A 13,416-nucleotide genomic window follows, 5' to 3' on the forward strand; every position below is an offset into this window, starting at 1 on the left:
CTAAATATCTTCAAGCCGGGGCGCCTGGGTGGCTCAGTTGGTTAAGCGACTGCCTTCGGCTCAGGTCATGATCCTGGAGTCCCAGGATCGAGTCCCGCATCGGGCTCCCTGCTGAGCAGGGAGTCTGCTTCTCCCTCTGACCTTCTCCCCTCTCATGCTCTATCTCATTCTCTCTCTCAAATAAATAAATAAAATCTTAAAAAATGTATATATAAATAAATAAATATCTTCAAGCCAACACTAGACTCCTATCTACCTATATCTTCCTTATAATGCCTCAGCAGCTAATTTGTAATTTCGAGAAACCAAAGTGCTGAATCTAAATTGGTCACTTCACAGTAAGAGCCCACAAATGACTAGATCTCTCCAGTCAGCTCCATCTAATGTCAATAGTAAAGAATACTATTAAACATCACTTAATATTCAGTCTGAGGACCCAAGACTGAGAACAGAGAATAATGTAGATTAGGGACTGATACCTAAACACCTTTGTAACACAAACTTTTTAAATCTGAGAAATGCAAACACTCACTATGATTTTAAAAATGTCTATAAATGTGGAATCCTTGAAACATCCTCTGAGTCCCTTCTTAGTAATATCATCATACCAGTTCTTAGAAAATGGACTGACGCAAGGTATAACCTCCTTGCCATGAGGGACGGAGACATCATAAAGACAATATAAAGCAGCTCACTGTATGTGAGTGATTCACCTACAGGTAGATTTCTGCCCACTCCCAACAGCAGTCATTAACAGATCTTTGGTATTTATGACACACTCTCATTTCTTTAAGATCATGCACTATTACGTACAGAAGAACTGCTTTATTATCTTGGAGGATTCAGTTATGCTGGTAGAGCCCCATATTGAGCTGCAGTAATAGTTATGATAACTTACCAACTGGACTAGTAGAAACTCGCTGGGAAGGTGGTCTGAAGCCAGGGGCCTTGGAGTTGTCAGGGTGCACGTTTTCCAAGTGTCCAAGTACAGAGTTACCCAGGAACGCTGACTGAACAGTGAAAGAGGCATCTGCAGCAACTCGTGAGGACAGTGGACCATCTCCCCAACCCTGGTTAGCTGGCACCTGACTGCTCTCAAAAAGACTACTGAAGTGATTGAAAAGTGTGGCTGGGCCGAATGTAGGTGGCAAAGATTTATTTGCTGGGTTAATGTGCATCTGAGAACCATTCATAATGTTCACGGCTGAAGAAAGCTGCACTGCAGCTGGTGGGCCTTGAGGTGGTGTTAAAGGAACTGGATTTGTAACAAAAATAGACTGGGGATCCTGGTGTATAGTTGCATTGGGTACCACTGAGTAAAAAGAACCTCTGGGCTGCATTCGATGAGAAACTCGAGGTGCTGGTACAGCTAATTGAGGTAAATTACTGGTGTCCTGATTATCAGCAGCAACCAATCTGGGTGATGCCAGAGTCAATGGAGCAGGTTCGGAGTTAGATGCAAAAGGCATTGACATAGGACTTAAATCAGATACACCGGATGGCTGCACCTCCTCCTGGGTGCTACCGGAGGGAGGAGCGGGACTACTGGATGGGTGAGTTTCTGGAGCTCCTGGGGTGTTGCTGGCAGAGCTACTGCAACTATTTGCAGTTGAAGAAGGGGTGCACAGGTTGGCCAGGGCCTGCTCCTGTGCGGACACTTTCTCTTTGGGGGGTGGCATGGCAGAGAAAGACTCCATCTTTTGAGAAGAAAGCTGGGCTTGAGGAGTACTCGCGGGCAGAAATGTGGTGGGCACTTGCCCGCTGGGGATAGGTGCAGAGGAAACAGAAGGCAGGGGACTACAAGTGCTGGTCACAGAAGAAATCACTGTTGCTGGAGGACTCGTCTTAGGCACACAGGCAAACAACTGCTTTCTGACTGACGAAGGAGTCCGGGTATTAGTCACACACAGCTGCTGACTGGCAGCCACTACAGAAGAGACAGTGATAGGACAACTGGCAGTAGCTAGTCCAGCAGACTCTGAGGCTAAGACAGTCCCGTTCTGGTTAGGTAGACGGCCTGCGTTATTATGCTTTGGAGAGCTATTTGTGTTGCCAGGATTCACAGGTCTCACTGGGAATGGTCCCCAAGTGTTAGGAGAGGGTGAAAAGGTTCCTCCAAACTGGGCCATGGGTAAGCGAGGATGCCGAATCTGTTGCATAGTTTGAGCAGCCAGCAGGGCAAAATGAGGGTGGGGGTAAGCCAAGGGTAGAGAAACTGGGAAAGAAGAACGTACATTTGCTGGAACGTTCTTGTTAAGTTTATTAGTTGGCTGGAACGTAGATAATGTTGTCGCCTGTGAAGTTACAAGAGTCGGAGCACCCAAAGGAAATGCATTTTTACTGGAAGATGCTGTGGTGCCTACTCCAGAGGAGAAGTTTGCATGGATGGATTTGGTGCTGGCAGGTGTTCTGATATGATTTTTAGGAATCAAGTCTTCCAGTTCCTTAGCAGGATCTTGAATGAGTGCATTGATAAGTTGAACTGCGTATCTTGTTGATTCTGTACCACCCCTGGGGAGAAAACAAACAAAACACAAAAACAAGATCAAAGACATAAAAAACAGGTAATCTTAACCATAAAATAAAATTCCTGATTGTACCATAACCCAAAAAAAGTTTACTTCTAAAGACATTTAATTTGCACACAGAACGAGTAATATACACTTTTCCACAAATACCTTATTGTGATCATTCTCTCGCCATTCTTATCTTTTTGTTTATCCACATCAATATGGGCGCCCGTGACATCCTGTATTGCAGTGATGTTGCATCCTCCTCTTCCCATTATCCTGGAAACCACGGAAGCTGGAACAGACAATTTCTTTGACCTAGAAAATGAAGACTACCCATGAGCTTATGAAAGCAAATGTCTTTATTTAAAAAGATGTCTCGGTGAGTATGTTCGCGGACACCTGTAGAATAATTTTTCTCAAACCTTAAAGGGGAAAGTATTACAAGGTTTTGTTTTAGAAACTGACCTCTTCTCATATTGAATTTAATTTAGTGAAAGTAAAAATTCCTTTCTCATTTAAAACAAAATTATGTTTTAAATAGCTCGTGATCTAAGCATTTAAATCTGCCCCAAACATCACACGTCAACTAAATTGCAACGACCATATGTACAGACTCTTCCTAAATTTAAATAATGCATAATGTACTGTTAAACTTCATACTGAATAACAGAGGCTAGCTTATCAGTATCAATAATTTATACTTAGCAATAAAAAAAACATAGCCTCAGATTTGAACTACATAAAAAGGAAGTCACAAGTGGAACCCAGGACTTCCACTTATATGTGAGCTGAGCAGAGCTGGAGAGAAGACCAGAGGCTGATCTTGGGACCTGATAAGATGGCCTGGCTGTCCCTAAGGACTATCAAAGAAACCCAGTGTTTGCTGGCAGAAGCAGTTCTTAAGCATTAAAGCAGAACCAGATGAGAGCAACACCCATTATTTTCAAGTTCTCAGTGCTGGGCCCCAGGATTCCCCCTTTCAGGGAGGGGACCCTCAAAAACCTGAATTATTCTGTCCAGAAGAATATCGATGGCAGCACTTAAGGTATTTTTCATGATCAAAATTTATCACACCTTAATGCTGGGAAGGACATATTCAGATATTTTGAAAGCTAAAGCATGGACTAGGCTATATGCCATGAGTAACAACACTTAAATCGATCTGATCATCAAGTGTACATCACTTCTCCTATTCTGCCAAGACTTTGTTTTGTTTGCATTTAATGGACACAATCTTTAACAGACACAAATACCAAATAAAAGCCCAGACATCTCAGTCCTTTGGTGATATAAGGCACATTAGCAAATCTGTCTTGTCCTGCTTCCCTGTTGTAAAGCATGAACAGAGGCTAAAAGTATCATCTGGACTGTACAAAACATTTGAAAGCAGTGGCCTGTCTTTCATTCATTTCCCCCTTCATGGCTTAAGTATAAAACACTGTGATTAAAGGTACTTTTCTTTCCTCTTTCTTTTTTGAGGGTGAAGGCAGTTTTATTTTAATTTTATGGGCTCCTTTCCCCCTTGTAGCAATTACATTAGTTAATATCGGCTAACCAATTCTTTAGCATATGCTCTCCAGCAAAGCCTAACTTGATTTACACACTGTATATGGACAAACTTGATTGTTTTTACCAAAATGGGACCATTAAACAAACATCATAGCCCTCACTAATAACACTGTGACTTTGCTGTAGAATAGTCAGTATAGAATCTTCACTTTAGAAGAAGCTTGTGACCATTTTGTATGGTTTGTCTGGAAATGTCTGTAAATACGTTCTGTTATTGTAAAGCCAACATTTGTTGTGTCATATAAAATGTGCCGCAAAATTTACATACTGCTTCTCATTTTACTTTAGCTGACTCTGGACTGAGTATGGCACAAATAATAACCCCATTCAAATTATTTGTTAATTAACTGGGTAACTGACAGTTAAAAAGATAAGACTAATTCTACTTACCTTCGTACAACTTCTTTCCACCCTTCTTCTCTTTTCTGTCCCCTTTTGGGGCTAGTTAGATTCAGCTTTATGTTTGGAGAACTTAATGGCAACGGCACTGACTTATAGCTTGTTGATAAGGAATTAGAATTCGTTTCACCTTCAAGTCTGAGAAGAAAGAATTATCAAGTCCAATAAAACAAATTTTCATATAGAAACTCAAGAGACCATTTATAGACAAAGTTATGCTGAAATATTTGATTTAAAATTTGGAATATCAGTTCAGAAATGCAGAAAAACAGGGCAAAGGGTTCATCATCTACTTCAGTATCTACTCAGAAGCCAGAAGTTGGACTATAATCAATAAAAATGACATAGTGAAAATAAAATCAACGTATGCTAGTATTTTCAACTTCAAAATCAAATCATAAAAATTTCTAATAATCTCACTTCAAAACTTGCACACGATTAGGACATTAGTGAATTTCAGTTTTGAATAACTGAAGACAGATAATGTGGTAGACCGAAATTGTTTAATACAATTTGTGCTAAAAAACATACTCAAATTCTTGTGCCGGTCATGAAAAAGGAAAGGTGGATGTATAGATAACAAATCAGAAAAATTTACCGTGTTTGAGTTTTGGAAGTAGCAGTACTTGTCTTTTCTTCTTGGGAATGGAGTAGCAGTGAGGGGTATCTCCTATCACTAGAGGAATTCACATCCATAGTGAAATTTAACTCTTGGCTTTTACCACCACTGCTACTCTCACTGTTGCAGTCTGTGCTGTCCAAGTTATCTGAGTCACTATTCCCACCAGTACCACCACCTCTGGGTTCTCCGTTTATTTTATTTTTATCAGCTTTTTGCTGTGCTAAGGATATATGTTGTTCTGGTAATATTAAATGTGCAGTGGGAGGGGTCTCCTTTGTTTTGTTCTTCTTATTTTTCCGATTGGTGCTAGGGGTTGTCACCACGTTGGCCCTTTTTTTTCCAAACACATTTGTAAATGTTGCAGATGTTGCAGAGATTCCAATTGTGGTGGTGGTTGTTGCACTAGGAGGTTCTATGGGAACTTCTTGCTCCACTGAAATTATCAAAAGGATAAAAGTCACATTGACAGCCACAGATCTCAAAACAAACTATGACAAGATATACATAATAATTCAGTCCTTTATTTATTTATTTTTTTAAAGATTTTATTTATTTATTCATAAGAGACAGAGAGAGAGAGAGAGAGAGGGAGAAGCAGGCTCCCCGCTGAGCAGGGAGCCCGATGTGGGACTCGATCCCAGGACCCTGGGATCATGACCTGAGCCGAAGGCAGACACTTAACCATCTGAGCCACCCAGGCGCCCAATAATTCAGTCCTTTAAGTCATCTTTTCCTTTCACCAGTATTCACTAGTAAATAAAGAAATCTTCATTGTTAGAACAAATGTTCTAGATGCTATTTTGATGTCTAAGTTGGTATAAAAACATTCACACCTTAACATTCGTAAGATCTGAGGTGCTAGTCTCATAAACTAAGCAAAAATCACAATATAGTTTAAATTCAGGGAAATTTTCGTAGTTTGGCTATTGTTGATAATGCTGATATAAACCTTGGGGTGCGTGTTCCCCTCTGAATTAGTAGCTAGAGAGTATTATGCTAAGCAAAATAAGTCAGTCAGAGAAACACAAATACCATATGATCTCACTCATATGTGGAATTGAAGAAACAAAACAAATGAGCAAAGGGGAAAAAAGAGAGAGACAAACCAAGAAACACTCTTAACTATAGAGAATATACTGATGGTTACCAGAGGGGAGGTGGGCAGGGGGATGGGTGAAATGGGTGATGGGGATTAAGGAGTGCACTTGTGATGAGCACTGGGTGTTGTATGGAAGTGCTGAGTCACTATATTATACACCTGAAACTAATATTACACTATGTTAATGAACTGGAATTTAAATAAAATTTATTTATTTATTTATTTATTTATTTTTAAAGATTTATTTATTTGAGAGAGAGAGAATGAGAGAGAGCACATGAGAGGGGGGAGGGTCAGAGGGAGAAGCAGACTCCCCGCCGAGCAGGGAGTCTGATGCGGGACTCGATCCAGGGACTCCAGGATCATGACCTGAGCCGAAGGCAGTCGCTCAACCAACTGAGCCACCCAGGCGCCCAAAAAAACAATAAATTCAGGGAAATCTTCAGATAATATTTTAGAATTAGAATTCAAATAGAGAACAATTACTTGTCTACGACAAGCACTGCTAGAATGTACAAAAAACAACTCTGAGAATAATAAACCCCAGCCCTGTATAGCTTTGAGCCTGAACCTTAGCTCAAAATTTATTGAGGAACTGGACCTCTCCCCAGTTTCCAAATGGAGGAGGAAAGGGTAGGACAGAACCTGAAGAGAAGGTGGCAAATCTCTTTACTGTATCACATTTAGGACATACATGATGTTTTACAGGGTGACTTAAATTACAACTGAACTCCCTTTCTGTTTCTCTGTATCACTTTACAATGTAAAGCATTGAGAAATATTTACTATAAAAGCCAATTGTCAATTTCAGATTAAAGTACTGAATATCTAACTAGAATTAGAGTAAAAGGTACCCAAAATGAAGTTAAATAAACACAGAATTTTATCACTAATTGGAAGGGTCATTTCTTACCATCTTCATCATTCTCCTCTTCATCTTCATCCTCTGGTAGTTCTGAATTCTCCTTAGATTTGTTTTCCTCATCTTCTTCCTGCTTTCTTTTCTGCTCCTCTTTTTTCTTCTTTCTCTTTTCTTTTCTTTTCTCTCTTTTAGCTGCAAGGGCCTGCTTTCTGCTCTCCTCTCTTGACTGCAAATTAAGTAGGCATATCATTTCACCAATAATGCAGTCATTTAAAATAAAGAATGAATACTTTTGTTTATGATAGATCAGGCTTCCCATGTGTCAGTCTCAAAACACATTTATAAAAGCACCAAAAAAAAAAAAAAAAAAAAAAAGATAAACTGGACATCAAAATTAAGTTTTGTACTTCAACAGAACCATCAACAAAGTAAAAAGACAATGCATAAAATGGGAAAAGAGTTTTTGCAAATCATACATCTGGTAAGGGATTTGTATCAAGAATATATAAATGTGCTAAAACATGACCGTTTCATTCATCTTCTTTTTGCTTATCCCTTTTCTGATTTTTGCTACATATGCATTAACTAGTAAATAAACTAACTTCTGGGGTGGCTCAGTCGGTTAGGCATCTGCCTTCGGCTCAGGTCATGATCCCAGGGTCCTGGGATCAAGCCCCACATCGGGCTCCTGGCTCAGCAGGGAGCCTGCTTCTCCCTCTCCCTCTGCCTCTCTCCCTGCTCATGCTCTCTCTCTTTCTCTCTCTCTGTATCTCTGTGTCTCAAATGAATAAATAAAAATCTTAAAAAAAAACAGAATATATAAAGTCCCATGACTCAATAATAAAAAGGCAAATAACTAAAAAAATAATTAAAAAATACACAAAGGACCTTGAGGCATTTCCTCAAAGACCATATATGAATAGCCAAAACATATGAAGACAGGTGCTCAATAACTACTAGACATCAAGGAAAAGCAAATCAAAATCACAACAAGATAACCACTCCATACCTACTAGATAGCTATAATCAAAAGACAAGATAATAGCAAATATTGGTGAGGATGTGGAAAAACTAAAAGTTCAAACACTGCTGGTAGGAACGTAAAATGGCGCAGCTGCTTTGCAAAACAATCTGACAGTTCCTCAAATGGTTAAACACAGAATTACCATTTGATCTAGCAATTCCCTTCATATATATATATATATACCCAGAGTAATGAAAACGCATTCATACAAAAATTTGTACCATGTGCTCGCTTCGGCAGCACATATACTAAAAAACCTCTAACAATAAAGAGAAGATTAGCATGGCTCCCACACAAGGATAACATGCAAATTCATAAGGCATTCCATATTAAAAAAAAAGTAAAGAAAAACTTATATACCTATGAAGCAGAAATAACCTGAATGTCCATCAACTAATGAATGGATAAATAAAGTGTATGTGTATAATGGGATATTATTTAGCAATAAAAAGAAATTAAGTATTGATACATGTGATAACATGGTTGAACCTTGAAAACACTATGAAGTGAAAGAAGCTAGTCACAGAGGAACAAATATTGTATGATTCCATTTATATGAAAGGCCCAGAATAGGCAAATCCATAAAGACAAAAAATAGTTTAGTGGTTACCGAGGATGGAGAGATTGAAGGGGGTGACACTTAAAGGGTGTAGGGTTTCTTTTTAGAATTGTGAAAATATTCTAAAATTGACTGTGGTGATAAATGCACAACTCTGTGAATATACTAAAAGCCATTGAATTATATACTTTGTTTGTTTGAAAATATATATATATTTTAAGATTGTATTTATTTGAGAAAGAGACAGAGAGAGCACAAGCAGGGGGAGGGGCAGAAGGAGAGAGACAAGCAGACCCCCTGCTGAGCGGGGAGCCCCACACAGGGCTCCATCCCAGGACCCCGAGATCACGACCTAAACCGAAGTCAGAGGCTTAACTTGACTGAGCCAGCCAGTCACCCTTGAACTGTAGACTTTAAATAGGTGAACTGTATGATATGTTAATTAAATCTTAGTAATACTGTTAAAAAATACATTTATGTAGCATCTGTTTATTGCTATATAGTCAGCTATCTGATAGCTGACTAAAATGCAGCTATCATGGTCTTTATAAACTACTAAAAAATTTCACTGTAAAAATATTGACCAGAGGCTATTATAAAAATTATTTTCCTACTTTCTAGAAGTTTTTAAAGCCACATACATAATTCTGATCACTTTTAGGTTTTGCTGTGGCTAGTACTAGAAAATGTCATTTTTTTCAGAAAGGGGAACATGGTAATAAGTTGCTAGCATCACGATGGAAGTTTGTAACAAGTAGAAAACACATCAAGTTATTTATCCTTCTATGGTAATTAAGTAAAACATTTTCCTCAAAATTATAATTTACTATTTTGAGGCATAAATTGATTATTCTTTGAAATTTTTATTTATCCAAATCAGAGGTTGGCAAACTATGGCCTGAATGCCAAATCCAGTCTACCAGCTGTGTTTATATGGCCTGAAAGCTAAGACTAGCTTTGACATTTTAAATGGTTGAAAAAAATAAAATGAGTATTTCATGACACTTGAAAATTATATAAAATTCAAATTCCAGTGTTCAAAAATAAAGTTGTATTGGAACACAGTCACGCTCATTCATTTAGCTATTGCCTATGGCTGCTTTTATGCTATAACAACAGAGCTGAGGACTTAGGACAGACACCATATGGCCTGCAAAGCCTAAAATATTTACTGTTTGGCATCTTATAGAAAAAGTTTGCCAATTCCCTATGTAAATGAGAAAGGACTGAGAGAAGAGATTGCATATTCAGCTAAAAACTGAGTTTCATCACTCTGTTGGCGTAAGAACAAATTGGCTAGCTATTTAGGGAATTGCTGACCATATCCCCGGGTAGTTACACAAAAATCAAAATTATAGACATGAAAGGTACCTTAATAGTCATCTAACTATGAACTCTGCTTTATTTTCAAATGATAAAACTTTTTTTCCCTTCTGATTTTAACTGTAATCTTAAGGTTTACACTTTTCCCCCTATTATCAGCAATGAATGTCCTTATATGTTCACATCTTTTGAGCATTTGTCTAATTATTTACCTTAGGCTAAATTTCTATAAGTGGAATGAATGGTGGGAGTAAGGGTATCCACCTTTTTAATTTATTTGTGAAAGCACACCCATTAATAGTTATAGTAATTTACACCATATATCAAAAATCATTCACTAGAGTGCTAATCTTTCCCCACCCTTGCCATCAATAGCTATTACCTAATCTTTAAATTTTAAGCTTTGCCAATGTGGTAAAAAAAATTTATTGAATATTTGTATTTCTTTTTCTGTGAACTGCCCATTCATGTGATCATTTTTTATTTTGGGCAAGTTACATTTTTCTCATTGATTTGTAAGCAACCTTTTCTTCTGTTCTTAGCTTATATGTTTTTTGTTTTTTTTGTGTTTGTTTTTAGAGAGAGGGGGGGAAGGGCAGAAGGAGAGGGAGAAAGAGAATCTCAAGTAGACTCCATGCCCAGTGTGAAGTCTGATGTGGGGCTTGATCTCACAACCCTGAGATCATGACCCAAGCCAAAGTCAAGAGTTGGACACTTAACTGACTGAGCCACCAGGCACCCCATGTTTTTTTTTTTTTTAACTAAGAAATGGTTTCAAGATTTTAGTATTTCTCAAAATAATCATATATTTTTTCTTCTTTTAATTATCAACAAAATATCTTCATGTTAAGCTATCTCTTGCATTCCTAAAAGAATTCTACTTGATCATAGTGTTTGTTCTTTTAATACGACTTGTGGATTGAACAGCAACACCCTCATTTTTCAAGTAAGCAGAATGACCCTCAGAAAAGCAATCTTGTTTTTTTAACCTTTTCCATTATACCACACAACCTAGGATATTGGACACTCTTTAAGTGAGGATCTAATAAACCACTATGGCCTGCACACATCTTATAATTTAGCACACATCTTATAATTACCAAAAGATTTCCAATGTTTTACTAAATTTTTTCTCAAACCAATGTTAAAACCATTTAAGTAGGGGCGCCTGGGTGGCTCAGTTGGTTAAGCATCTGCCTTCGACTTAGGTCATGATCTTGGGGTCCCGGGATGAAGCCCCATGTAGGGCTCCCTGCTCAGCAGAGGGTCTGCTTCTCCCTCTCTCTCTCCCCCTCCCTGCTGCTCATTCTCTCTCCCTCTCTCAAATAAACAAATAGAAAACCTTAAAAAAAAAACCCACTTAGGTAGTAATGTCATCTGGTAAACTATGATCTGCTTGAAAACTAGTCTCTTACTTATATGATTCAAAATATTTTTTTTTTTTTTTTTTTTTTTTTTAAAGATTTTATTTATTTGACAGACACAGCGAGAGAGGGAACACAAGCAGGGGGAGTGGGAGAGGGAGAAGCAGGCTTCCCATTCAGCAGGGAGCCCGATGCGGGGCTCGATCCCAGGACCCTGGGATCATGACCTGAGCTGAAGGCAGACGCTTAATGACTGAGCCGCCCAGGCGCCCCGATTCAAAATATTTTTTAAGAACAAGAGGTCACAATCAAAAAGTTGATGGTGATTTGACAATCTATTAATCATTTCCTTTGAAAGAGATTTTGTTAAGGTTATTGGTCATAAGGATGGTAAATTTATTCCAGCAAGTTTTCAAAAATTCTTTTTAAAAATTTTTAAATTTATTTATAAGTAAGTAATCTCTACTACAACCAGTGTGGGGCTCAAACTCACCACCATGAGATCAAGAGTCACATGCTTTTCCAACTGGGTCAGCCAGGTGCCCCAATTTTCAACAATTTCTAAAAAGAAAAATTATTTTTCTTACTCACCTTTTCCAGATCAAGTTCCTTCAAAAGAATACTTGCATTCTTATTTGCTTCTGCAGCCTGCTGGTCTTTAGCCTTCACAATTGTCTCAACACATTGGTGACATTTTTTCAAGAGTTCCTATAGTGGAAAATGGAATTATATAAATATAGGAACATTACATCAACAGGCCAAAAAAAACTTGGACTGATGAGCACAGTGAAGTCCAGGACTTAAAGCCCAAACAAATGAAAATTCACTAAGCCAAATATAAGCTATCCTTTGAGTCTAGTCATATATTAATCTTTCACCAAAAAAGGGTACTATTTCCTAAAAAGTTTGTGTTCTTAGAAAACTTTCTAATCAGGCTCATAGTCTAGCAATAACCTTTAGCCACACTCAGTGTGATTATAGCCCATAACAGGAAGGAAATCTCAAAATAATTTATTAAAATTATTATATCCATTCTCCATGGAGAAACTAAAGCAGAGATAGATTAGGTGATCAGTTTCATAGAAGACAAAAGGAAGGTTGCTAACTGCACCCTTTGGCATACAATTCCACAAAGAACAAAAGTGTGCTTCAACAGTATATTAAACCTACCTTATCTGTAATTGTTGCTATGTATCTCATGCATTCTATATCAGAAGGGAACTGATTGACTTCCTTCACCAAATACTGAACAACTTTTACATGACCCTGTAAAGAAGTACAACAAAAAATGCACAAAAGAACTCCTTGAAAATTTGCCCATATGCTTAACAACTTAAGAGTAAAAGGTATGGTAATACTTCCAGATAGTTTACTAAACTGAAAACTGAAATTATGAAAATAAAAACAACATGCTCACATATTTCTCCTAAATTTAATCTAGCATTTCCCCACTGAAAACAGAAAAACTTTTGTAGAAAACAAGTATTTCCTAGAGTAAATCTATTAATAAAAATTGGTGGTGTAAAAAAGGGAAATTGGTACTAAAACAGAGAGATGTTCTAGATTTCAAAGCATTATTTTAGGTCCATCTTACTAAACAAGGTAAAGGCTCATATTTATTTGAGTCTCATTGACTTGAATCTAGGTAAAATGCTTTCTAAATGCTATGATCACAGGCGAATGATGTAATTAATTCTAAGTACCATCTTTTTTCACATAACCAAACTTGCATAGTTTTCCTCCTACCAGGTTCTAAAACATCTTCAAGAATTAGTCTGATGGTGACAAAATTCAGAAAAGTCATTGCCTCTAGGGCAGGGAATTGAGAATGGGCATAATGGAGCTTTCTAGGATTATAGAAGTATTTTATATATTTATGGGGTGTGGGTTACATAGGTAATTATGCATTCATCAAAACTCATTAACCTATGCACCTTAGGTTTGTACATTTCACTATATGTACATGATCCCTCAATTAAAAGGAAAGGAAAAATTAAAAAAAGAATTAAGTCTAGAAAATATTTTAAGTTCTTTTGTTAAGATACAAAACTTATACTGTTCTCTTTCAGTAACTATTTAGTG

General features: G+C 37.6%; 1 protein-coding gene and 1 pseudogene across 3 annotated transcripts in view; one reads left to right on the forward strand and one right to left on the reverse strand.

Moving 5' to 3' along the window:
* Positions 1–13,416, reverse strand: part of LOC116645277 (ankyrin repeat and KH domain-containing protein 1) — a 124,046-nt gene that overhangs the window by 8,362 nt on the left and 102,268 nt on the right. For all 3 annotated transcript variants that reach the window (XM_032425372.1, XM_032425373.1, XM_032425370.1), the window contains 7 exons: positions 12,505–12,600; positions 11,926–12,042; positions 7,116–7,290; positions 5,080–5,536; positions 4,473–4,619; positions 2,679–2,828; positions 899–2,511 (listed from right to left, as the gene is read on the reverse strand). In XM_032425372.1, the coding sequence (XP_032281263.1) occupies positions 899–2,511; positions 2,679–2,828; positions 4,473–4,619; positions 5,080–5,536; positions 7,116–7,290; positions 11,926–12,042; positions 12,505–12,600 (2,755 nt within the window). The remainder of the gene's footprint in view (positions 1–898; positions 2,512–2,678; positions 2,829–4,472; positions 4,620–5,079; positions 5,537–7,115; positions 7,291–11,925; positions 12,043–12,504; positions 12,601–13,416) is intronic.
* Positions 8,313–8,422, forward strand: LOC116645345 (annotated as a pseudogene).

Source organism: Phoca vitulina, unplaced genomic scaffold, assembly GCF_004348235.1.
Source record: "Phoca vitulina isolate PV1807 unplaced genomic scaffold, GSC_HSeal_1.0 scaffold32, whole genome shotgun sequence".
Classification (NCBI taxonomy): Eukaryota; Metazoa; Chordata; class Mammalia; order Carnivora; family Phocidae; genus Phoca; species Phoca vitulina.